This window comes from Brachyhypopomus gauderio, chromosome 9, assembly GCF_052324685.1.
Source record: "Brachyhypopomus gauderio isolate BG-103 chromosome 9, BGAUD_0.2, whole genome shotgun sequence".
Taxonomy (NCBI): Eukaryota; Metazoa; Chordata; class Actinopteri; order Gymnotiformes; family Hypopomidae; genus Brachyhypopomus; species Brachyhypopomus gauderio.
Window position 1 is genome coordinate 14,334,050 of NC_135219.1, and position 27,847 is coordinate 14,361,896.

The 27,847-nt window shown below is 42.6% G+C and overlaps 1 protein-coding gene across 2 annotated transcripts; it reads right to left on the reverse strand.

Moving 5' to 3' along the window:
* Positions 1-820: 820 nt before the first annotated feature.
* On the reverse strand, positions 821-27,723 carry cnih3 (cornichon family AMPA receptor auxiliary protein 3). 2 transcript variants are annotated; one of them, XM_077017437.1, is made up of 6 exons: positions 27,588-27,723; positions 23,079-23,147; positions 19,451-19,498; positions 7,771-7,883; positions 4,939-5,082; positions 821-1,858 (listed from the first exon to the last, which is right to left on the reverse strand). In XM_077017437.1, exons 1-6 carry the CDS (start codon positions 27,663-27,665, stop codon positions 1,831-1,833), a joined length of 480 nt encoding a protein of 159 aa, XP_076873552.1. In that variant the 5' UTR covers positions 27,666-27,723; the 3' UTR covers positions 821-1,830. The 2 variants fall into 2 exon arrangements, with proteins under 2 accessions (XP_076873552.1, XP_076873550.1); XM_077017435.1 differs by having other exon boundaries at positions 4,939-5,085.
* Positions 27,724-27,847: the final 124 nt, after the last annotated feature.

Consider the following 27,847-nt stretch of genomic DNA (forward strand, 5'->3'; position numbering starts at 1 on the left):
TCTGTTCTAAAACTACAGAATGATTTTCCAATACTAATGTAAACTGTCCTAAAATTATGGAATGTATATTACACAGTACTATCAACTGTGGAAACCCAGACAGTTGATGTTAAAATAGCATTTATTTTTTAAATATATAAATATGTAAAACAGTATTCAGTGGACTTGTACACAGTAGGGATATAAAATGTTTGGTCATGGTACATCAAGTGTAAGTATACAAGGCATACTGAAGACAGCAGGCTACAAGAAGCTGCATTACATATTTCTAAAGGGATTATAAGTCTTATCCCCTAAAGTCTTAACAAACATCAGAGAGGATCTCTTTTTCAGTAAACCCCAGTGTTTAAAGCAGCATCACCTTTCTTGTATTGTTTAATAGTTATTATTAATGTATTGTGTGGTTACAATTTGTCTGCAGTATGACATATGACATCAGAAACCAAACAGTAAGGTCTGATTTTCAGAAGCTTAGGTAGTAGACAGAATAAGGAGTTGATGTGTCTGTGTTTGTGTGTGTCTGTGTGTGTGTGTCTGTGTGGGAGGGGGAGGGCTGTCCAAAAGGTGTGAAGTGACTTTCCTAAAGATGGATTAAATAACTAAATAAGTCAATAAATAACTAAATAAATAAATAAATGTCATAGTTATTTTCAGAGAAGACTACAACACTGGCTGCACTTCCTGGATCATCTTGGCTTTAGTTTTGTGAATGTTCACTCTATGATTACTTCATATAATATGATTGACTTAACTACCAGATTTATTCCTTTGTATTGCTATTGGTGTGCAAAAACCAATTCAACCTACCAACCAACCAACAAACATAGAAAAACAGCTTTAATACCCATCTTATAATGATGACCAACTGAAATTCTGATACATTGTTTTGGTGCAAATTTACAACAAATGCAATACCACATTTTTGTTCACCAATCTGTAATAGTAAATATTGGAAGACTTAACTGGTTTTCTGGGTATATAAATATAGACTATTTCAACACATCCAACTACTATAACAAACTGTGCAAACTAACATCTGTTGTGCAAAGAACTTGGAAAATTAGCTCTAGTTTTCTACATAAAGCCGTAATGTAAGCACATTAAATCTGAAAATGTCTTAATGACTGACAACACCAAAACACATCAAAGCATTACACAAATCTCACTATGTACACACAAAAGTCAACATGTACATGTACAGTTCATATTAAAAATTGCCTACTGCAGGATGCACAAATACACATATATCACAAAACTGTTCACATTGAATTTAGATTGTATAACCCACTGATCTAATATGTGTCTAGTAAAAAGTCAACATTCGCTGATCAGGTTGGCTATAATTCCTTTATTTTGCCTTGAACTCAACACGCAACTTAGAGCTACATTTGATGGACATGTAGTGGTGATTTGATGGACGTGTAAAGGTGATTTGATGAATGTGTAAAGGTGATTCGGTGCTGGTCCCTGATGTCCTGCAGGATATACGCTCTGCTTGAGACAGTCTGTGCAAACTCGACTGTGTGAGTATGAGTGTGATAGCCGTGTTGTACAATATGTTCCACAAAATATCGCCCGAGTTCTTCAGCTGGGTGACACAACGAAGCAGTGGAATTAGACAGTAAACAACACAGATCTGTTTTTTCTGCTCCTCAGGGGTTTAGACAACAGTCTTTCTCCAGGAGGTCAACATGTAAATCAAAAGTTTTAAAGTTCTCCTTTGATATCCAGAGATCACCTAGATATCCAGATTTCCAGAGATCAGTTTAGCGCAGATTTTAGGAAACAGTCTCTGATATCCAGACACTCTCTTCCATGTCAGTGAGAGTGTTATGAGGTCACCAAATTGTAGATCATACTGGAAGACAAGAGTGGAAAGCAATTAACTTTCTGTCAGTATAAACAAACACATATAGCACACATAGAATATGCTAAACTAATTTACATTTGATATTTTATGATGTACTAGACTATGTCTTTAGGGAATCGGACAGTTTTGTAGGAAGTGGTTTGCTGAAGTTGCCATTAAAGAACGGTCATAGTGCTGATGCCAGAGAGAATGTTTTGACACTTCAAAAACCCAAAGCAGCTGGGAGCAAGTTCCACTGAATTTATATTTAATTAATAACATCAATTCATCCAACGTTTTGGGATTAGTCATGGATTTTGGTAGGTCAAGGAAACTAGGAAACTAGGAAAGTGTTTGCAGCTAGGTACCATCCCAATCTCTGAACTGTTCAAGGGGATAAATAATAATTTAGAGTCTTTGAGCATACAAATGTGTTTTTTTTTTTCATTATAAGTTATGGCAGGTATGTAACTCGGGTGCCATTACAAGATGGCGTGTCTAATGGTCCCTGATGCTTCTTGGCGCCATTTTGTAGGAGATGCTAATATCTTTTTGATGGAGTGCCCAATCTCTCTGCTGGAACGATTAAACAGGTACTGTGGATCAGCTCTAATGAACCTGAAGGGCTACAGTTACACTAAACACAAGCAATACCAGTGCATACTGGACAATGTACGTATAGGCCTACTACTTGCTGTACAACTGCAGATTGTTCAGTGTGTTGGATACCTAAATAAGATATTACATGTTAATTTTGCTAATGTTGTACAAACTTTATCTTGTATAATACCCTGCTATATGCTATTAGTGTAATATTTTACCTACAACATAGACTAGAGATGTACCATATGTAAAATCACACGATGTACTGAGCTATGCTATGCTATGCTATGCTTTCCTGTGGAAAACTCCTAGCTAAGTAATAGCAAAGAATTACAGAGTGCAACATGCATACTAAAATACAAGTTTTTTTGAGGTTGTTCTGGGGAGAGGAGCGTAGGGCTGTGGGTGTGCTCAGGCTGTCGGGTGAGGCTTAATTAGAGCTTTTCTTTCCTCATTTGTGTTGGGTGCCAAGAGCACTTTGTCACCAGATTAGCCCTTCTCAAAGCATCGTCCTCCCTCTGTCTCCTAGCCGGCTGGAAGCCGGCGTCCAGAAGGCCAGGCAGTGGGCTTCAAAGCTGCCACCACAGCCACAGAAGAGCCCTATTCGACCGGCCACAGGATCACTTCAAAGGAGGAGGTTTGGAGAGCAGGCGGCAGCCGCCCCAGGGTGCCTGCCTAAGGCTGTGCCATGCTAACGTATGCTTCACTTCTGTGTGCCTGAGGTTCTTGGTCTTCTGCCTCAGGCCGTCAGGATCTCTTCATAATGAGGAACCCCCCCTGCTAAAAACCAAGCCAGCACTTTCTTGAATTTCTAGTCGCTTTACTAAAGCATGTGCATAACTCTGAAGGGTCCAGAGTAGGACGTCTATATGAATATGATTATACAGCATAGCAATAATATATACTTTCTCTAGCATACATCAAAAATATCACTTTTTAATTAAATCTATGTAGAGATGGTGTAAAAATGGCCCTTTTTGCAGAGAACCAGACTATTCTGTGGATCATTGCCTCAACAAGCGCACAGGCAGACAGTTCTGATAGTCATGATGTCGTTTTAGACCCCAACCCCCCCCAACCACTGCACAGGAACTGATGTGACGTTTGCCTAGCTAAAGCCCTGTCAGAAGGGTTTATCTGGAGTTTGTTGCTCTTGTCAGAGTGGCACCCTCATTTCTTATGTCATTGGCTGCAAACCGCTGTTCGTCTAATCGGGCATGGCAACACTTGCTGGAGCAATCTGACGTGGATGGGTGTAAAGTGCTGCTGATTGATTTGTGATTAATCGGTGAGTAGGTTCCCTTCTCACGCAGGTTCACCCTGCAGGAATTCCACAGGCTTGGTGTACATAAGCGGATTAGGGATTATGACACGTGGAAATGTAGCTTAGAGTGCCAAAGCTGTCCGGGAATAGTTACACAGGCAATGTTCACCGAATCAAACACTACCAACGGTCTGACGTGTTTCGGTATGCACACAGCACACCTCAGATCAGAAGCAAAAGCAATGGTTGCGGCAGACTCCGCAGGTCACAACAAGGACTGCGGGAGGTTACCTGTATTGTGGTTAAGGGGCTAGTGCTTGTGAAAACTGTGCCAGGGTCAGCGGAAACCGCAGTAAGGTGTCTGCCTGGGGAAGAAGGGGTTTATAGAGCTGTTTCTAAAAGAGGAGCATAACCATGGAGACACAGACCAACTGTCATGTCACCACCAGAGTTATATGCAGAAGGCTGAAGTCCAGAAGACATCACAGGAGCAAAGGGGTAAACAGATCACTTTTTCAAACGGTGTATGTCAGTTACGTGTGTGTGTGAAAAAGCTGAGTGGTTCAAAGCCAAAAGTCTGGCAGGTGTACCTTTGGAAACTCTTAAATAGATAGCTCTTATTCATAGCCTCATATATCTTGACTCTGTACAGTGCTCTGATTTATGTTGGAGCGGCTGTAATAAACAGTGCTACAATACACTACACGTAATACAGAAGTGCACACTGCATGTGCTGTGTAAATGTTTGCACTCTTAACCTTGGAAAATTTGTTCATTATGTCAAGAACCAATCATAATTAGAACCAAATGTAACCACGTTGATGTTCTTCCTCAGTGCTTTGAAGAGCATTTGTTTGTGTTACAGTAGCATGAAGTGGTAAAAACAACAACATATGAACAGTCTATGCCTGTTTTAGTATTTATTTGTGCCATGCCATAAGTTGTATGTACCTTGTACTACAGATAAAACATATATTAAAAAAGGAAGTCTATGAAATAAGAAAATGAACAGTGGGAGTGAAAAACTAGTTGTAAACAAGCATGTGACTTTGGTTAGGGGTCAAAGATCAGAATGCACCCTACAATAGATGATGGAAGAAGGTGAATAGTAGGTACAGTACAAATAATGAAAGAATGGGTACAGTAGGGGTCAAAGGGCACTCACCAGTAGAAATAATAAAAGAATGCAGACAGTAGGGGTCAAAGTTCAAAGGGCACCCACCAGTATAGATAATAGAAGAAAGAAAGCACGAAGAAAGACATCTTGCACCAGGCCTCCTTCTGGCAGAATTTGAGCGTGTCCCCGTTCATGACGTAGGCAGGGTCATAAAGCAGCTCCTTTGTGTCCGTAGGGCTGTGGAAGTACCTACCGAAGAGGGCAAGAAGGCAAAAGACTCCTGGGGTAGATCCGCCTCTATATACAAGCTCAGCTGGGATCGCTTGGCCCTTGAATGATAAATCTTCCTCTACATAATGGATCGTAAATCCAGCCCTCCAGTGTGTCTGGATTTTTACCTGAACAAGCAAATCAATGGCTCTCCAAGCCGTCTGGCACCTGGTACATGTACCAGGGAATCTGTGTCCCACTGGGCAGACCCAAGAACTTACTCCCTCTGCAGACTTGTGTTGTGTTAAATAGGTCATGTGTCAGAGAGATGATGTAAAGTATGAACAATCCCCTGCTACAGCTCTACCTGTCTTACTCCTCTACTGTCTCACACCTCTACTGTCTACAGTCTTAATCCTCTACTGTCTTACACCTTTACTGTCTCATGGTGCTACTCTGTTTTTGCTGTGCTTGTGTTTACAGATGTTTACAGTGAAGGCCCGTGCCAAGTCTAAAATGAAAGGCGTTCATGTCTTTGCCCTCCAGAATGTCTGGAATCTACACAGAAGCTGTTAGCTCAGGCATGCAAATATATAATCATCTATAAACAAACACAGTATGCTGGAGAAAATATATAAAGATTTCTAAAAGGTCCCTACCCAGGAGGACCCTGCCCAGGAGGACCCTACCCAGGAGGACCCTACCCAGGAGGACCCTGCCCAGGAGGACACTACCCAGGAGGACCCTACCCAGGAGGACCCCGCCCAGGAGGACCCTACCCAGGAGGACACTACCCAGGAGGACCCTACCCAGGAGGACACTACCCAGGAGGACCCTACCCAGGAGGACCCTACCCAGGAGGACCCCGCCCAGGAGGACCCTACCCAGGAGGACACTACCCAGGAGGACCCTACCCAGGAGGACCCTACCCAGGAGGACCCTACCCAGGGGCCTGACATGGAACATGGAACTGCGGCTACCCCAGTACATAAATACAGAAAAGAGGAACATGAAGACAGGTGCGAGAGAGAGAGAGAGAGAGAGAGAGAGAGAGAGAGAGAGAGAGAGAGAGAGAGAGAGAGAGAGAGAGAGAGGGGAGCACTAAAAGCATGGTCACAGCAGCTGGTCATCAGTAGTGAGGTAGGGAGAAAGAGAAAGGCTGAGAGAGAACGAGAGAGAGAAAGGAAAGGGAGAGGGAGAGAGAGGCAGCAGCTGGTCATCAGTCGGGAGGCAGGGAGAGAGGGATGGATGGATGTGCGGCTCCATTTTCATCTCTCTCCCTGCAGTACTCAGAGAGTCAGTGTGTGTAGGCGTGTAGCACCTGGCACCACTGGCAATTAAATTGACAGAGAGGACTCCACAACTGCAATGGGCTCAACACAACAGCAATAAATGTCAATCAGCATCAGACATGACAATAATGCCACATAAGAGCTAAAAAAAAAACTCAGTAGGTTGACAGCAACAATAAACAGGATGTTGCTTTAGGGATATACACATATTATCATGCACAAAGCACCTCTCTGAGTGTGACCTAAGAACTAGATCTTATCCAGACAGATGAACTGCCCGTGGTCCTCACGATGACATCTAGTTCACCTTCTTTTATTTCTCCCAGGAAAAGCTGCACTTCCATTATGGTTCTGCCTTTATTCGATGCTGTGTGGTGAAGTGTAGTAATATTTACACACACTGTATTAAGGATGTGAAGAAGTCAAACAAAATAGAAATATGCTGATTAGCTTAGAAGTGGAGCTCACTAGATGATGTGAAAGCCTGATGTGGAAAACAAGAAATAGAGGTATTTCCTCAGAAAGTACAGAGTCACATGGGCTACAGAGATGTATAAATAAGCCTTGTTATGGTAGAATGTGACACTGTTTAACAAAGACGTTTCAAAATCACGAGGCCCAACAGCTATGACAAAACCATTACACTGAGTTTTGTTTGTCATGTTAAACAAGGTTGAAAACCTCAGAGTCGGACTGAAACCAGACTAGTGGGGACAGGGGGAGAGGGAGCTGTATCTGTTTGGATGGAGCTGTATCTGTTTGGATGGAGCTGTATCTGTTTGGATGGAGCTGTATCTGATTGGATGGAGCTGTATCTGTTTGGATGGAGCTGTATCTGTTTGGATGGAGCTGTATCTGTTTGGATGGAGCTTCATCTGTTTGGATGGAGCTGTATCTGTTTGGATGGAGCTGTATCTGTTTGGATGGAGCTGTATCTGTTTGGGTGGAGCTGTATCTGTTTGGATGGAGCTTCATCTGTTTGGATGGAGCTGTATCTGTTTGGATGGAGCTGTATCTGTTTGGATGGAGCTGTATCTGTTTGGATGGAGCTTCATCTGTTTGGATGGAGCTGTATCTGTTTGGATGGAGCTTCATCTGTTTGGATGGAGCTGTATCTGTTTGGATGGAGCTGTATCTGTTTGGATGGAGCTGTATCTGTTTGGGTGGAGCTTCATCTGTTTGGATGTGGGACCTAGTTTGTGGTCTTTGTCACATCTTCAGACACCATAAACACCTCTGCACTTTACTGCACCGTAGCGGGCCAGGAATCTATTGAGAATGGCCTGAAATAATTATTTTTGGAAATAGACCTACTTGCTCTAAACCATCTTCAAAACCACAAGCACAGGATGGAGCCAAGACCCCGTGAAGACATCTGTATGTCCTAAAATTGTTTTTGAGCTCATAGATAAAGTAGGCTGGCTCAGATACTTACCTCCATGTGTTATAGAAAAGGAGGGGGATGTTGAGTCCTAGAGTGAGCCACTCCTGGGCACACAGGAACATGATACAGAAGAGGCCATGGATCGAGTACTCTGGAAGCACCAGCTGATGAGAAAGCAGATGGATATGGGCCATTACTGTGTGCTGTAGGTTTTATGGTGTCCTAACAAGCATTTCTGATTGAAGTCAGACTAACATATTATCATAAAAATGTCTGGGAAATGGAAATAAAATAGACACATTAATGAAGTTTAGAAGACAATCATACTGATAGTCCAACATAACATAGTATAATAAACTAAATATCTATGTAAATTCATAGGAAAATATAGATTAGCATAAAGGTTGGATGTTTCCATATCACAGGCATTTTCCTCCGAACTTTAGTCATTAATCCATTTCCCACCCACTGACTGGCTAGCAGGCTCTTCGCTGTCATCTGACAGCTACCAGCTGTGGAGGATGGTGTCAGCATGAGCTTTCTCTGAGACACAAGACGCCAAACATCACGCCATCCATGCTATGGTGCAGGGCATCTTGAAGGAAGGTACTACCTGCCCTTGTCAGCAAGCACACAGACATGATTGGCTAGTGTCGCTGTGATCGACAGGGGGACAGACTAATACCATCCCTCACACTCACAAAACCTAATTTTGTTCCCTTAGAGTTCAAGCCACGGATGGTTGGGGCTCAAGCCAGCAAACCCAGTATAAAATTACCAATGCACTGTTACACCACTCAGGAGCTGAAAAAGCCAGGTTCCCATAGGTCTGTAATTATGTTCAAATGTCTAAACAAGCTGCTTGTGTTTATTATAGTTATCAGTGTTTAAGATATGGCAAGTTGTAAATAATGTCTATACATCTGTGTAAAAGAAACATTGCTGTCCAATTTTAAATGCTACTGTCTTTGCCTCACCCTGTGGTTTAGTCAAAGTATAGTGAATGCTGGTTTATCCTAATGGTATTATGTTCATATCAGAGAAACCACTAGTGGAATCACAGCCCTTTTATGCATAGTCATTCCAATTTATGGGAACAAAAGTCCAGCCAAATTAATGGAAAAATTAACCAGACATTTGATTGCTCACATTGTATAACACCATTGTCATATTACAGGGAAATGTGTCAAAGACCACAATAACAAAAAAACGCCACAATTATGACCTCAGTGAGCACAGCAGAATGCAAGTAGGACTCAAGAACAGTAAGACTGAGCACATACACACGTGCGCGCACACACACACACACACACACACACACACACACACACACACACACACACACACACACACACACACACACACACACACACACACACACACAGATTACATAAAAAGTGTAGGGTGTGTATACTCTATGTGGTGCTCCCATGTGCCCTTGAGTTAAAGATGACATTGTGCACTTTGATCACATGATGGTTGTTACATCATGCTGGAGCACAGAGCCAAAACAACAAAATGTGTTAATGTCCAATTATGGGCTGTGGTGTAGCTGAAAAGAGTTAGCTGGAAGCAAAGGTTTCTTGGGCAGATCTACAACATACATGCATGTAAATTGAAGGCACGAGTGAATACAGTCAGATGACTTACTAATCTAGAGTACAGGCAGCTGTGGAGGGCATTGTGGGACTCATCTCTACTGCTGCAGCACATCTTCATGTACACAACTACAGGCAAGAGCCTCTCAGTCTGACTACTTTGACCACACCCATTTTAACCATTTCCCTTCACATAAGTGGTAAACACTTTGAGTCAAGTGTAAGATATACACAAAGTCTTCTCTGTCAGAGAAGGATTTGGAAAGATTCATGAATAAATATGATCAAATGCATTAAGTCATGAGAGGATTTCATTAATAGTACATTGTACATTTTCCAGACACTTGTGAGTCTTCATAAAGTCCCACCATTTTCCTGCAAGTTCTGGTTCTTTGTGCATCTGCACATACGTGTAATTATACAAAGTGAAGATGTAGTCAGAAGCAACGTTGTTATCAATCACTCACACCTCAGCGTCATTCTACTCATCATTCACACCTGAGCCTTGTTATACTTATCACTCACACCTGAGCCTGATCCTTAAATAAAATCTCAGCTTTAACCTTAACCTTAAACTTAACCTTAACCTTTTACCCTTAACTCAACTTTTGTTCAATGTGCAGTTTAAAAGATAAATTATCATTTAAGAAAACCAGTATGTGTAAGAAGAAACAAGTTTTAAACACGTCTTAAATCTTAGTCTGTGACAATATTCTAGATATCTGTAGTATGTTCTAGATAATAGCAAACCTTTTGTTTTCTCATAATTAAGACCTAGTTTTAAGGAGCTAAGATTGTGTTGAACAGTCATAAATGAAGTTTTAGAAAGCTTCTGCTGAAGATGGAGTGAAATAACAGAAAATGCTGATGTCTGAATGCTGAAAGTGCAGATCTGGTATGAATAACAAAGGTTACAAAGGTGAGCCATGAGACACCTCAAAAAAAAACCCTGTAACCTTGTATAATTGTTTCCTGATTGCTAAACGTAGGGAAGACACCACCAACTAAAGGCCTGTTTATTTACAAAAAAAAAGATCTGAGACATTTGTTTTTCAGTGTGGCAGAGAATAGTCCTTGCAAGTCTCTAGTAGATGTGTCCACTTAAGAGATGTGTTCTCATTTCTGAGAAGCCACATGGGGGTGAACTGCCTCTTTACATGTGCCTCAGACAGATGAGGCCTGCTCTGTTCTGCTGAGGCCTTCTGAGGGCAGCTCAGCCTATTTCAAGAGTTCATAACAGAAAGGTATCCTGTCTCCTGTCCTTCTAACTCTCATAGTGGCTGTTTTCCAGAAGCCCCCACTGATTCCCAAGCTTCTGATTCACCTGTTACCTGTCCTTCTGATCTGTCCTTCTGACCTGCCCTTCTGATTTGCCCTTCTGACCTGTCCATCTGATTTGCCCTTCTGACCTGTCCTTCTGATATGTCCTTCTGACCTAGATGCATTGAGTCTTAGCTACTCCTTATATCACTAATGCAGTGTGCACCTGTGTAGAGCACAGTTTCCCCAATCTGCACCTGTGTAGAGCACAGTTTCCCCAGTCTCCACCTGTGTAGAGCACAGTTTCCCCAGTCTGCACCTGTGTAGTCTCCACAGTTTGCACCAAGTGGAGGACTCTACGAGATGACTCCACTGCCATCTTCTTTGATGGTCACTGGGTCTTACATCACCACCACCCTCTACCTCTGAATTGTTTGGTCTCACCTTCGTGTTCTAAAACAGTACCAATAGTCCACACCCTCCTACTGTACCCTGCACTGCTGACTCTGCACATTTAGTCTCTGCAGAATTTGCACTGCTGCCTGCTACAGCTTGGCCCGGTCCGATAGATGCCATCCTAGACCTTATTGTGAAGAACCTCATCCCAATTTCAGAAGTGTTTGTTTTGTTTGTTTGTCCATGCTTTAGAGTACTCTCGTTTTACCCATGTTGTGATCCCATCCATGTCTCTCAGTGGCTCTTCTATGTTAACTATGCCAGCTCGAGTGAAAGTGGTCACTTTCCAGGCATCGCCCCTGGCTGTGGCTTCACTTCCTCTTCCTCTCCTGATCTGTGCTGTGAGTCAGGTCATTGATCCACTTCCTGTCTCTCAGCTTCCAGCAACATCGGAGCTTTTGAAGCAGTTTATCTCAGCCTTCAAACAGTACTGTGCTGCTCTGCCCAGTATCAGGCTGTGTGCGTTGGTGGACATCGTGGCACTGTACTGGTCACTGTCCTCTCTCTCCGCTGATTTGCTTCACCTTTCTCTCATCCATTTCTTTCCTACAGATTCTGAATTGGCTTCGGTTCCAGTGAGCCCTGCAGATTTCAGTTGCGATGCCAGCCACTGTAGCTCCCTTTGCTTTTACAACAACAACAAAAATACCCCCCCCCCCCCCCCCCCCCCCAATGGCCTCAGTCCTTTGAAATGTAAGATTTTTTTATATTGCACAATAAAATAGGCAGTCACACCATACAATAAAATTCTTACTTTTCTGGTTCTCCAGGCACCAGTGAGATATATAGTCATAATCTCAGCCTGGTGTGCTGCTCCTATGGTTTCTGTTGTCAAGGCCTTTAGCACTTCTCACCTGTAGTCACTGTTCCTTGTATTCCTGACCACGGTTATCTTCTTAGACAAGCCCCGTTGATGTCTCTGGGCTTCACTGTAGTGACCAGTTGCCTGTACTAGCCCTCCTCCTGAGCCTCAATGCCTGCCTCTGCTTTTATTCAAGGTGGTCTGGGGGGAGCTGTCATGTCTGTGCATCTCTGCACATCTCTCGCTGTTCTCAAAGTTCTGTTTGCTGCCCTTCTGAGGTGGACCGTGCTGGGCTCCTGGGATGGCTCGTACACCTCACCTTGGTCCTGCCTGAGGAATTTACTGTGTATTCTGTACTCAATCTAAAATGTATTAGGCTTCTAGGAATAATCATCCACATGTATCCCATTTCCAGAATGTTATAGGAGCCAGCTGATATGAAAGATCAAAGCTAAAGCTTACTTTAGTAAAACTATTTTATGAAGTGAGCCTTCAGGAGTTTATAAGCACTCCATACACAAGCTTCCATTACTTTATTGCAGTTGCAGGTTTGAAGTGGTGTCAGCGATCACAACTCCTTCTGCACACATTTGAAAAGTTTCTCTCTATTTCACTGAATCCAAAAACAAAAAAATGATACTGTAGCGATCATTTTCCTTACCAGTACCCTACTTTTACAGTACCCCATATATCCATTACCCTATTGGTGCCTTTCCTATACATTACCCTATCAGTCCACTACATATACATTACTCTACATATTCATTACCCCACCAATACCTTACCTATATATTACCCTACCAGTACCCTAAATATCCATTACCCTACATATACATTACTCTGCATATCCATTACACTACATATCCATTTCCCTGCTGTTACCCTACTTTGCCATTACACTACCTATACATTATCCTACTGTTAACCTACCTATTCATTACCCTACTGTGATCCTATCTTTACATTACCCTACTATTACCCTACCTATCCATTACCCTACTGTTACCCTACCTTTACATTACCCTACTCTTACCCTACCTATCCATTACTCTACTGTTACCATACCTATACATGACCCTACTCTTACCCTATCTATCCATTACTCTACTGTTACCATACATATACATGACCCTACTCTTACCCTATCTATCCATTACTCTACTGTTACCATACCTATACATGACCCTACTCTTACCCTACCTATCCATTACTCTACTGTTACCATACCTATACATGACCCCAGCCCCGTCGACAGGGGGGGACAACCGGGTCTGTTGTCCCGGGCCCCAGGGCCAGGGGGGCCCATCAAGAGCCCAGCAATTTATTTTTTATTTAAAGTCTATAATTTTTAAATAATCTTGAAATCTTTCATTAATATAAAATTCTGTACTCAAAATAAACTCAATGGCTAAAATATATATGTTTTTTTTACCTATCTGCATATTTTCCATTAAGTGCATACACCCCCGCATCCCACTGAAAATGGTTTGATCCAGCACCGACCGTAACCGGCTGGTACCCGCACAACAGCGGGAAATACAGTGGTGGATAGTTAAAGTAAATACAGAAATCTGGAGCGCAGAAAAGAAAGGAAAACATTTACCTGACGAATTTTAATGTTGCATTGTGTTCCAGGTTTGAAAAGTGCTGGAATTTAGGCTAAAGTACTTGAAAATGCTTGAAATTGTAACTACTTCGTTTCACAACAAATAGCTGTCTGACTGAACAGTTCTCGTGAAGACGTTAAGATTGGGCGTTTTGAAAATAAACAACCATTAAATAATGTGATAAAAAGCGAATTATTTCGAGTATATGTATAAATATTTAACTTTATTAAGTTTAATGTGCTGGAAATTATTGAAATTGACCTTTAAAGTGAAGTACAAGTGATTTAATTCCACATTATAAAGGTGTATGAACCCTGCAAACATGACTTTGTTCATTGCGCTGAAGCACGTCGCGCCCGAAGTTACAAAAGTCAAGAGGTGCACGACCTCGCGAATGGACAGCGCCCGAGGCCCTCGCACACGGGCGGTGCCACTGCGATTACGTCATTTTCGCGCGAACCCTCGCGCCGCTCGCGACGCGTCAAATATAAACCAGTCAGCTGTCAGAAACAGCTTTGATGTGTGGCTATATTATATACTATATGACCTAACAGAAGGATTGTCAAATGACGAAATTCAAATGACGTGCGCGGGGGGAAGGGGGGGGGGGGGGCACATTAAACTTTCTTGTCCCGGGCCCTAGCAAGACTGTCAACGGGCCTGCATGACCCTACTCTTACCCTACCTATCCATTACCTCACTGTTACCATACCTATCCATTACCCTACTGTTACCCTACCTATCCATTACCCTACTGTCACCCTACTTTGTCATTACCCTACCTATCCATTACTCGACTGTTACCCTACCTGTCTCCAATGCCACTGAGTTCAAGTGTCATGTTCTGGGATCTTGTCCCTGTCACCCCACCCAGGAGAGCTAGGGGTGAATGACAGCCTCTTCAAGCATCAGTTACCTAATGAGAGGTCTGGTCCAACCACAGGAGTGCCCACACACTCATGCTCACACTCATCCCTTATTTCTCTCTCTCTCTCTATCTCTGTTTCTTTATTTCCTGCTCTCTCGACCACTGACTACCACTTTCTGGTAATTACACAGCCTGGACTGGGGTCGTCCTGCTCCACTGGAGAAGTACAGAATGTGCTTCACATCTCATCGGTGAGGAATGGGGCCTTACAAGCTCAGTCTGGGTGAACATATGAGAGTAACTCTTTGAATGGAAGGAACAACTGATGCCATTCTTATGAGATGTCAGAGTGAACTTTATATCATAGCAAATTACGATTTATATTCCCAAAAGAGTGATTTTGTCTTGCATTTGTTACTGTGCCAGAGAAGAATGAACTATTTTAATGCAGTGACTCTTTTAATGCACTGAATTGCTCAGTGGAACACTATTAGACCACTTTTGTAAGTAAATCAGACTGATTTACTGTATACACACATGTATGTGCACTACAGTTTTCCTCACAGTTTCTCTGCTGTGGTGACTAAGCTGGCCTCATTTTAGCTACAGTTTTCAGCCGAAGGCGATCAAAACAGCTCCTAGTGTCCAATTACTGTCCTTCTCTTTCGGTAGCAGCTGCAATTAAGTGCAACAAATAATTACACACATTTTCTCTTAAAAAGACACCTATTCTTCCAAGATCCGACTTGAAGCTGTGGATTTGTCCATCCAGGAAACCCAACTAAATGTATATGGAGTATGTAATATAAATGTAACAGAGCGTTCTGAGTATAGCAATAATAATACATATATTTGAGTCAGGGGTGAAAAACCTATTAGAAAGTACCATACAAAATAAGCTCCAGGCTACAAATACAGTGCATTTGCAATCTCTTAGCATGTTTCTGTAGCGCAAGGATGGCACAGGACTGCATTTGTTGTTTAATGGTTCTGTATCAGTAACATCCCAAGATTCATATTTTTGGTTGAAAGGACTAATGGAGAAATGCATGGCTGCAGGCGGACTCTCCCCATCGGAGCGCTTTGCTGCCAGCCGGGTTCAACTCTCAAGCCCAAAGCGCCTGTCTGCTCTCCAAGAGCAGGGCAATCACAGGCTGCCTATCAGTGAGCAGCGAAATGCATCTCATGTGCTCCGTGCCTTAACGAGTGTGTTATTGCCAGGTATGGAGCAAGGACGGGTGAAGCCATTCAGACGGAATGTGACCTGAACCAGAGGCCAGAGGCTGAACTAGACGTGAGAGCCGGAGAGGAAGAACACTGGCTGTCCGCACACTGCAGCTGTGCCAGGGAACACTGCCTCGCCGAGTAGTGACAGGCCGTCGGCCCGGTGCCACTTCCCATGAGCACCCTGGGGTTGCAGGCCAACGCACTCTGAGGCACACCAGTGCTATTTTTAAAGAAAGCTGCCTTTTCATGCCATACTGCACTGATGGGGTTTACTTGCCATTTTTGAGAGTTCTCAATTTGTAATGTTTTGCAATTTTTTTCCTCTACAAAGATAACAACTATTAAAATCAGTAAATACAAATTTTCAATCTGGCCTTTGTTTTTAAATATGCATTTAGATCTATCTATCTATCTATCTATCTATCTATCTATCTATCTATCTATCTATCTATCTATCTATCTATCTATCCATCCATCCATCCATCCATCCATCCATCCATCCATCCAAGGAACACCGTCACTGTTCAGAGCTGAGGTCGCGTCACGTCTGTTTAGTTGCTTGTGTCCCACTCTGTCTGAGGTTTCTCTGCAGGCCAATGTGGTGGAGTAGAATCCACTGCTCTCCGCCCTGGGCTCTTTGAAAGTCAACCTTCTGCTCCAGGACAGAATGGACATGCTACTGCCTGCACTGCAGCTTCTCAGAGAGAGATGGGAAGAGACCAGCATAATGAGTAGGGTCTTGACCAACCACAGGCATGTGCTGTGGTGAAGGCTGTGCAGCATGACAGATACATGCACTGTCTAGAGAGGTTCTGTCTAGTGCAGTGTAATGTAGAGGTTAGTCAGATCTTTCCAGCACTGCTGCCTTGCACTGATAAAAAGAGCATTTATAATGATTCAGTGTCCTTTCAGATGAATGGCAGCTGAACTTAACATCATCAATATAAGCCATCTCATGTCATCAATATAAGCCATCTCACGTCACACTCAAAACGTCAATCTCACGTCACACTCGAAATATCAATGCGCAATACCAATTTCAAGCTAATATTCAGATCTGTGCCTTTCATGATGCCTGTATTTGAGGAACTTTGTGATCCCTAATCTGCAGGGCCCAAGGCTCTCCTTAACAAGTGGTTGCTAATCTCTGTCCTGTGGGAGTACCTCTGGAACCTGCATATGAACAAATGCAATGGAGTGGACAGAGAGCTTTGTACTCCAACATCAAAAAGTAGTATTCAGAAGAACAAACACATACTACACTGGCAACCAGCACGGAAGACTGGTACTCCCAGTGACTGCCTCTCATTGGTTGGGAGAAAACTCACCCTGAAATTATGAAGAACTATTAGCTAGTCACACATGGCCAGGAAACTCATTTCAGCCCCTCATTGTAGGAGTCTGAAATCTGATGGTATCCACTTGAAGGAACATTCTACCCAAAAACGCTATGAAACCTTACAGAAAAAACTGAAGTATCCTCTGAAGTATCCTCATAATTTTCATACTGATTAAGGCCTGGGCTTTGAGTCGATAACAAAAATGGATTAAATCATGAATAAGCATTTACATTATAATGCCCCAAATTTGGTTGTGGTTTAAAATATAAACCAGTGGCCAGCCTGCAGTGTATGAGAAGCATGTGCTTCTGAGTGACTGTATCCTGCACACCCTGGTGCAATTATCTCACCACCTTCATGCTTCTTTCCAATTTTCATACACTGTCAAGCATGGAAGCACAGTCTGGTGCAGCCATGCTGCAGAAAGCTTTGGCTGTCAATCAAAAGCTATGGCTGTCAATCAAAAGTTATGGCTGCCAATCAAAAGCTGACTTGATTGCTTCTTTTTCATTCATCTACAAATATCACCTCAAGCAGAAGCTGCAGAACCCGGGATGCTAGGCGTGAATAGACACATTAAAAGTTCTTTTTACGGTAAAATGTATGTTTGATTTTATTGGAAATAGCACAAATTACAAGAGTAGCCGGGTGTATACACCAATCGTCAAATCTAAAAAATTATTTTATTGCAGCCAAATTTTACAAGATCACTGAGCATTTACCCAGTTATAATGGATAGATTTTTGTTGATAGTTAACTTTTAGTTGATTCAGGTCTAGTTTATATTGTATGTTTTACATCCTTGCAAGGTGTCACGGTGGGTCGGCCAGGAGGCCACCAGAGGGCGCGTGCACTCACCCCCTCACGCACCTTGCACACGCCCCCTTACACCAAGCCACTTCCCCGGTCCAACTCACCTAATTACTAACACCTGTTTAATATCAGTGTGCACCCTTTCTTATGCCCACAGGTTGTGCAGTCCAGTGCTGCACAGTCCTTTGACTGGACTGGAATCAAATTTGTACAGTGATATTGTTTGACTCTATTGTTCGCACTGCAATTTGTTTACAAAAACAAATCTGATTGAAACTCAGAAAAGACTGACAACTGACTGGAAAAACTGCAAAATTAGAAACTTATTCTACACATTCAAAACAACCTGAGTCATGGACGTAATTTTGATTTCAAAAGTGGGGGGGACATGGATTCGTCGCTATTTAAATATTTGGTTTTAACCGTAAAAACTGGGGGGGACCAAAGCCGGCTTTTGAAAAAGTGGGGGGGACATGTCCCCCCCGTCCCCCCCCAAAATTACGTCCGTGACCTGAGTACATACAGCCTCCTCTTGTTGAGGTGTGAAAATGGAACCTCTGCCCCCCGAGGCCTGTGGCCTCGTGCCTACGACCGCAGCACAGCAGTGCCAATATTACACGTTATAGCACTCCCTCTCGTGTATTATTGCGTAATTATTGTCATGGATAATAAAACTCCTGACATGCAACCAGTGCCTCCAGTCGCCCCTATACCCCTGTCACACAAGGGAAGGCAGGTTTATTTATATATATCACTTTTCATACACAAGAACAATTCAAAGTGCTTTCCATAGGAACATAAGAAGTTATTACAACCCAAGATCTATAACCTCAGGAAGGTCTTTGCCGAGAAATATAGTGAAGATGTTAGTTAATTTATTAGAATTGAAGTAGAAATTAAAAACTAAAAACAAGAATTTAGAAAGAAATAAAATAGAATTAAAAGAAAGAAAATTAAAGACTTGGAGAAGTTAAGATAAAATGAAACTTCATAAAATAATAAAACAGATTCAAGCACTGACAAATGTCCCCACTCTCACACTGTCAGTGTTTTGGGTGTTTGTGCCTGCTGCAGCGTTCCCACTCTGACACTCAAAGCCCATTCGCCATGTGCTTTCAGACAAAAACATATTTTCTTTCTTCAGGCACCATAAAACTCAAAGATTACTCTGTTACAGCACCTGATATACTTCAGGGGTGCCCAATTCCAGACTTGGTGCCCTGCAGAGTTTAATTGTGACACTAATCTCACACAGCTGAGCCAAATCCTCCTGTGGCATTTTAACATCAGAGACACAAGTGCTAGACTGGAGTTAAGACTAAACTCTTGATCGGTCAGTAGATCTCCAGGCTTGGACTTGGACTGAATCCAAAATGCTTAATGACCACTTATTTTATGAATACAAGATTGTGTCCATTAAACCATTAAGCTACATTACAGTAAATAAGTCATGTAAAGTCTCCATAAATACCCCCATGCTGGGGCACTGAAGCAAGGGCACATCTGTCCTGTGGGACGCAACACGAGCCTTTGACTCCAAGTTTACCACCAAGAAAAATAATGATACCTTTCAATCCCCCAACATACAGACCCCAACAGAGAGGGGTCTGTCTATGTATAGATAGATAGATAGATAGATAGATAGATAGATAGATAGATAGATAGATAGATAGATAGATAGATAGATAGATAGATAGATAGATAGATAGATAGATAGATAGATAGATAGATAGATAGATATTGGATTAGTATTTGTCTACCTTTCGAAGGAGGTTGCATATCCTCTCAATGTTCCGAAGTCTTTCACGCTGCAAGGGAAACAAGGGAAATGATAAATACCCTGCGACATTCATTCAGAACTGCTGTGTATGTGGTGTGTGTGCTGTGTTTGTGGAGTGTGTGCTGTGTTTGTGAAGTGTGTACTGTGTATGTGGTGTGTGTTCTGTGTATGTGGTGTGTGTGCTGGTCTTTCCCTGCTCTTGGCTCCACTCACTGGTTGTATTATGGAGCGTTACACTGGGAGGACTCACATATGGACTGGCAGACCCAACTAGCACCAGAACCATTTCTGAACGGCACCTGAAACCAGCACCTGGAGATTACCTGTGATCATGTTCGTAGGTCAGTTACTGGATGGACATTTTCTGAGTAGATATTTCAAATTGTATTTTTTTACTACATGCTGATACGCACACCACTGCCAGGGTGTATTTACCATTACATTAGTTATCCCTGTTATTTTATGCACATTGGTGTAGGTTACTACTGCATACTGCAGGACCCACACTGGTGTGTCACTCAGATTCTTTATCTTTAAAGGGTTCTGCATGGGTATACTTATTTGGAAGATAAATATATATATTTTAAGTCCAGTCTGGGTATCTGAATTTTTTATGCTGCTTTTTGAGTTTATTTATGGTTGCCATATAATTTGCTAGAGGGTTGCTCCAAAATATTGGTTTTCTGAAAATCCTTAAAGGAAGAACTCTTGGGATATGGCTGTTGTAAGAGTGATTAGACATTCTGTTTCCTTGCAGTGCATTATTGATATGATTTGTCTTGGGCCTCAACCCAAGCCCAAGCCCAAGCTCAGAGACAGTAGCCATGAAGGTCAGACCTTCATTTCTTTGGACTGCATCTCATTTGAGTTGATTCAAATTCAAATATATGTGGTATAAGACTAAAGCACAGACACGTACTGTGAAGGAGACCATATGCACTGGGAGATTTCCCATCTGCTAATTAACAGGCAATTACATCCAACTTTCTTTGAAATGGTAACCAATGTGGATTCTGCTTGACCACCAGGAGCTGGTGTAGTGTAAATAAAACAGACAGATGGACATACAGAGCTCAGAACATGTCCGGCATGGCTCAGATATGGCTCAGATATGGCTCAGATATGGCTCAGGGCTGCAGAGCCTCTGCGATGGTGGAAGAAAGAGACTAACTCACAACATCCCTCCAGGTGTGGGATTCTGAGGACCACATATACTAACACAACCTCTCTGGGCTCTTAGGGTGCCTGGGTGAGTGTTTCATGCAGTGTTTCACTGAGTCCTGTAACAAAACGTGTTCTCGGTCGATAGCTTCTATATGCTCAGTAATCTTTTTCTGTGCAACTATATTATGTACTGTAAATAAAATTGATAATAAAATTATTTTAATTCAAAAACACTTGAATTAAAATAATAGGTGTTAAAAATAACACTTGGATTAAAGAAACGGGAAGCAAACTTCCTAGTTCCAACAAAATACTCTTGCTTTTTATAATTGCTTTTATATAATTTATTATAATTGTATTCATTTTTTGCCTCAATTTTATTCTTTAGCAATGTTGCTAATTAATCACAAGATCTAATTCATCATGCTAGCTGAGCACTCCAAAAATGTTTCACAAACTGCAGATGTTTTGAGAACCTTCGGGACTGTTCAACTTTATTAATCATTTAAATAGAGAAATAGCAAGAACAGTCAGAAGCTACTCACTCAACTCAAATACTAAAGATGCTGAAAAATACCAAATTAAAATCTTCGATCCTATCAGTGAGTTCCAAAATCTCAGATATAGCTAAGAGTGGAAAATTGAGAGAGAAAGAAAAAAGAGAGAGAGAGAGAGAGGGGGGGGGGGGGGGTGCTGGTTTAATTCGGACAGAGGTGTCAATTCCAGGTTCAGAAAGTAAAAGTCCTCATCAGGATTTTGCTCAAGCTTGCTAGATTTTCTAATTAGTGCAATCCAGGTAAAATTAGTGGAATCAACACAATCCAGGAAGCCTGAGCAAGATCCTGGTGAGGACTTTTACTTTCTGAACCTGGAATTGACACCTCTGAATTCGGACAGCTAGTGATACATTTCAGGAATGAAATATTGAGACTCTCATGACTCTCATGAGTTCAAGCTTCACTGTTCTCCATTTTCGGATGCCCGGCGCCTGTGTCAAATGATCTGAGTCACTGGTGAGAATGCGTAAGGAACTAAGCAGCACCTCAGGCAGGCCAGGCCACAGGAGGTGCTTTTGGGTCCAGGAGGAAGGAGAGCCCTCCCCCGTCCCCGTCCCCGTCCCCCGTGAGGGACAGAGGTGAGGGGGTGGAGGTGCTAGACTTCCCCTCTTTAACGTGACGTATTCTGGGTGTGTCTCCATATTTCTGAAAGTCCTTCCCCGCAGTGCACAGCTAAGGGAGTTCTGCCTGGTTTATATGCCTGGTTTAACAGCTGAAATGTGCTTTGGCTTGTCACGTTGGCACTAGGCTGTTGTGACGTGGTGACTAGCAGGGAACACTGATGAATGAGGTCATAAAAGTTTAATTAATGTTGCATGAGCTCTCGTTTTATTCATTTTCTAGGTATGTCATGTGGATTGGTGTTGACAGCCTGGTTAGTGTGGATAGTATGAACAGTGTGGATTAGTGTGGACAGTTTAAATAATGTGCATAGTGTGGATAGTGTAAATAGTGTGGGTAGCGTGGATAGTTTAAATAATGTGCATAGTGTGGATAGTGTAAATAGTGTGGGTAGTGTGGATAGTTTAAATAATGTGCATAGTGTGGATAGTGTAAATAGTGTGGGTAGTGTGGATAGTTTAAATAATGTGCATAGTATGGATAGTGTAAATAGTGTGGGTAGTGTGGATAGTGTAAATAGTGTGGGTAGTGTGGATAGTCTTACAGTAATAGTGTGTGAAGTGGCAGTAACACATTCAAGGACAGTTTAACTGATACTGCATCTCTCATTCCTTAGTGTGTTTACTCTCTCTCTCTCTCTCTCTCTCTCTCTCTCACACACACACACACACACACACACACACACACACACATACACACAGTAAGAGCAAGGTGAAATCACGCACTGGAAGACCTGCAGTATGAGCAGTCTGCCAGTTGCCGCTGCCCTAATGACACCTAAACTGGCCAAACTTGCAGGGGGGTCATAGCACTGCTCCAAGGAAACGAGCGGCTTTGTAGGGGAGGGCCAGTGTGGCTGAGATAGCTGACGCAGTTTGGGGATGGGGCTGGAGACACAGAGCCCAGCACTGAGCGTCCCACCAGGGGATCGCTGCACCTGCTCACTGCCTGACTGATGAAGAAGACGAGAAATGTTCTGGAGCTCAGAGGCAAGGAACACCTGTCTGCCACCACAGACATGCCTCGTTCTGGAATGATACTGTAACTCAGACTCAGGCACGCGAGTACACATGTGTGCTTACACACACACACACACACACACACACACACACACACACACACACACACACACACACACACACACACACACACACACACACACACACACACACACACACACACACACACACACACACTTAATTTTAAATGCAGGTGCACACCAGGACAAGCAAAATCATCACCACCCACTGCATTTGCTTCACTTACTGCATGGAGTGGATTGCCTTGGTCAATTGGCACTTTGAAATCTGCTTGGAGCTCATCAAAGGCTGTTATCTAGAGACAGGGGGGAGAAAAAGAAAAAGACTCTTACATTATGTCACTCTTTTTTTTCTCCAGGGTCTCGCTGTATAAAGGTTAAATGTGGAGGCCCCATCCCAGACCACTCGTGTCATTCCTTCTCACCCTTAGACTAGGTCTCACCCTTAGACTAGGTCCAGGAGAGATGGAGTGTACTGAGTTTGAAGTGTCTAAGTCAAAGGTTAGCGTACAACGACCCATTACACGTGCTCCGATACGCATCTTTGTGAAGCATGCATGTGTGTCAAATTGTCTATTATAACTGAACATATTATAAATATTTTTAATTAATTAATTATGTTTTTGGTGAAGTTATTGTACGCTGACACTGCTGTACAGCCAGTGTGTGTGTTTTGTTGTCACTGTGTGTAATGGTGCATCAGTCCCTGTTTGATTGTTACAATGCACAAAACACTGGTGCATATGGCAGTGTTAAACAAACCAAAACCCTTCCAGTCTGTATTATGGCCAACAATAACCAGCGTGGCAGAACAAACACAAATCGCCCCACGGACAATTGCAGTGGCTAGGCCCGGCTCTTGTCCCCCTAACTAGACCCGGATCCTGTCCCCCTGGCTAGACCTGGATCCTGTCCCCCTGGCTAGGCCGGGGTCCTGTCCCCCTGGCTAGGTCTGGGTCCTGTCCCCCTGGCTAGGCCCGGCTCCTGTCCCCCTGGCTAGGCCCGGATCCTGTCCCCCTGGCTAGAACCAGGTCCTGTCCCCCTGGCTAGGCCGGGGTCCTGTCCCCCTGGCTAGGCCCGGATCCTGTCCCCCTGGCTAGAACCAGGTCCTATCCCCCTGGCTAGGCCCAGCTCCTGTCTCCCTTGCTAGACCCAGTTCCTGTCAAGGTTCGACCGAATTAGCTGAAGGTATTTTCTTATTTTCTTGACTCACCACTGGCCACATACTACAGGGAGATCCAGTTTGGGGTTAGAGCAGAGGATGAAGGAATGGAAGAGGGATACGTTTATTAGTCCTGTAGTCTCCTCCAACTCTCGATTACTCAGTGAAGCTGCTTACATTTGTGTCCCTTTGCAATGCAATAGAGCATTAAAAATTCATTCCTGTATGCTGTAGTGTGCGTGTTACTTAAAACGCATACCACACCTACATTATTCATAACTGCCCACTTTGTAATTGCATACAAATTCATATCACAAAAAGGAATGTCAGCTCTGGTGGAAAGACCATAAGTGATGACTAAATAATTGAACGGCACTCTTTAAATGTTAACAAGGGCTGGAAACCACTCAAACTGGGTTAATTTTACTCACTATTCACAGCCTGCGTCTTGACCTCCTAATAACACACCCGCTTTAATCAAAGCATTCATCAAAATCTCCCTAGAGGGCCTAGACATGCATTTAGTACATGATACTCAAACAGCAAAAAGTAACAAAAGAAGCAAGATGTTGATTACAAAAGGTAATCAACATCGCCAAGTAATGTAAAATTATATAAAAGTATTAACAGAAAGTCACTCAAAGCCTTGTCATCATAGCATCTAGGATACATCATATAGGGAATTCTGTTAGGGGGACCACAGGAAAACCCACAGCAAGTAACTCATATGAGAGGTTTTGAGTGAGAGGCTTTGAGTGAGAGGCTTTGCGTGAGACGTTTTAAGCGCTAAATGAATGTGACTCTCGCTGAATCAAGCCATATTTAACAGGAGATTATTTAACTGTGAAAAACAACATACCATCTATGACACAGCTCTCGTGTTGTGGTAGTTTTGCTGTGAAATACAGATACACACCTAATACCTGCCTGGTATCACCTAATATCTGCCTGATATCACCTAATACTTGCCTGGTATCACCAAATACCTGCCTGGTGTCAGGTGTTCTCAGAGCTTCCCCCCACCCGTCAGCCACATTAACTGCACTGGATCGTCTCTCTTTCCTCCAGAAACGACTCCTTTCCTTTCTAGTGCTATTATTACTGCTGCTGCGGCGTCGTAATCGGATCTAAATCCTCAGTCCGTGTTCTCAAATAATCCAGCACCGGATCCACTTCCTCCCTTTCCCACACTGTCCGCAACTGAATACTTCTTAGAAGAACAGTTGTGTTTCTAGCAACAAACAAAGTCAGATGAGGAATCATTGGTGCTGTGTGCAGGGATGACACCGAGTGGTCCAACAGTTGTTATCCATCACACAGAGCTCAATCCCTCCACAACACCACAACTGAGCCAGAGGCAGTTTTCAAACCAATCTATTTTGCCCAGGTTTAAGGACAGTAACATAATCAACACTCCTCTGTCTCTCACTCCTACCGTACAATGCAGTGTGCTGGCTCAACAAAGACACTCCCTCATGCAGAGTAAATCTGGTGAACTCGTCCTCAGAAGGAGTGAAACTAATAATCATATATGTGGTAAGTTGATTCTGCAAAAATTACTGGCCCAGTGTAAGGGACAGCTGGTATGGAAAAACATAACGCATTGAGAATTGTGCCAAAGAGAAAAGAAAAAGAAAGAAAGGTTCATCGCTCTCATTACACCAGCAGACATCACCTGCATGTCAACAGAGTCCGTTTGGACCCTAAAGGGTAGTAAAGGAGTCTGGGAGGTGATGTACATTGTTCCCCACTTACTGATAACTAATTAATTTTCTTTTATATTTTATAATTTTCTTTTTATATTTTTCTTTTATAATTCTAATACACATACTTGTCCAATCTTGAACTTTGTAATGTGGCATTGACATTTTGACAAAATATGGAAAAAAAACTATAGGCTAAAGATGACAACCAAGTATATCCTCTCAATAGATATACAAAGCACAGAATAAAAGCAGGAAGCTTTAAAATGAACTAAATCCAGTACTGGAAACTACATGAAACAGTCTTTGTACAGTGTATGTGATACAGTCCTTGTACAGTGTATGCGATACAGTCCTTGTGCAGTGTATGTGATACAGTCCTTGTACAGTGCATGTGGTACAGATGACTACTGTCACTGGCAATGGTTTCTGACAGCCAGAAATACAGCGCACGTCATATTCAGTGCTCTTACAGGAATACAGCACACGTCATATTTTTTTATGTTAAAGAATGACAAATATTGCTTCCATGTTACATTCCGCTCTCAGTTAATATTCAATTTCAGTGGATAAACAGTAAAGTCCATTTACAGCAGGAACAGACAGGTCTTCACAGTGAAGCATTTAATTATATGCTAATTAAGATATCTGGCCATCTGTGAAGGCTTAGTGAAGCCTCATTAACTAACGAAAGTGAGAAGATGCAAGATCTTTTTTTTATTCATTCAGTTCCATGACGTGCAGGTGACTGAATATGGCAAGATCTTCACATTATGGATGGATTAACCAAACCCCCATTCTGTAATGGACCCCAATGGTGCTGAGAACACTTCAAAACCTCTGTAGTCTTCACATGCTCTCAGAAATATAGAACACTGTAGCACTGTGGACACGTCCTGCAAACACTGGGTCAAAGAAGCCACATGACAGATAATTAACCCTCCCCCTTAACACTTTGATCTATTATGTCTGTTGCTATGCAAAGCCAGACCCAGGGCAAGCAACTGTGCAGCTCGACCCAAATCTAGTCCAAGTCTGAAGGCAGGAAAGCACTCCTTTTATAACTTCCCTTCTTTGGGGAGATATTAACATGATTGGTATGTGTTAAGAAAACAGGAACAGAGCAAACTCCAAATAAGTGAGGTGAATTTAGAGGACTTTGTTAATAAAACATGACAGGCTCTTTGGAAACAGGTTAGCTTAAAACACACACACACACACACACACACACACACACACACACACACACACACACACACATTCACACACATCGAGGGAGTCCTCAAAATGATGCTTATTGGAGAAATGCCCATTTGTAGTGTCCACTGCTACATCAGTGTCTGGGAAAATAGACAATAATTTGTTTGCTGTAACTCCTATCACGTGTGTCTTGGTTCTCAGTGTATGCTTCCAAGACAGGTGGAGGTTTCTAAACCTTTCAAAGCAGAAGTGGTCATAGTCATTGATTCTGCTGGAAAAGGAAATAATTAGCATAAGCAACAGGAAATTATACTTCCCCGAAATGTAATCAGGCTCAAGTAAAAGCCCAGAAATGTTAACTTTATAAGTCAAATAATCATAAAATCCTCATGGCTGACATAATAGAATGAGTACAGATTAGAGGCTTCATATCGCTTTAGGTACAACAGCCTGAGATTTATGATGTATAATATCCATTCGAGCACCTATTCAGCATAAAACGTTTATTGATACTGTCCCACAACGTATAACATGCAGAGCATTACACCGAAGTATCCGCGCACACGTGAACGTCTGGCGTGGCAAAGAGTGCATGTTTGTAACACGCCTAATACGGGTCCCTAAGAAGGCAAGCAAGACAACATCCGAACGTATAGACGCACACCACTTACATGCCAAATAGCGAAGAAGATGAGAGATGCACACAGGACAAGTGAGAGCATGTAGCAAAATGCGGCGAACGTGAACATATTTGATCACGCGCGACTTATTTCCAAAACTGGATCAATGCGATCGGGAAAGAAGCGGTTATGCTGCAAGTGCCTGCAAGGGCGCGAGCATGTTCGTCCACGATGTTGTACCGTCGCCGAGACTCTCCTAACTGCACGCTGCTGAGCCTTAAGACGAGTTTATTGCCATGGGTTTGCCGTGA

Bases quoted from the DNA above. Each gene is read 5' to 3' on its own strand.
- cnih3 (XM_077017435.1), bottom strand. From the start codon at position 27,665: ATGTTCACGTTCGCCGCATTTTGCTACATGCTCTCACTTGTCCTGTGT. The intron at 7,884-19,450 runs GTAGACAAATAC...CTTTCTCATCAG, and splicing joins TATGCAACCTCCTTCGAAAG to CTGGTGCTTCCAGAGTACTC. The intron at 5,086-7,770 runs GTAAGTATCTGA...TGCCCTCTTCGG, and splicing joins CTTTTCTATAACACATGGAG to TAGGTACTTCCACAGCCCTA.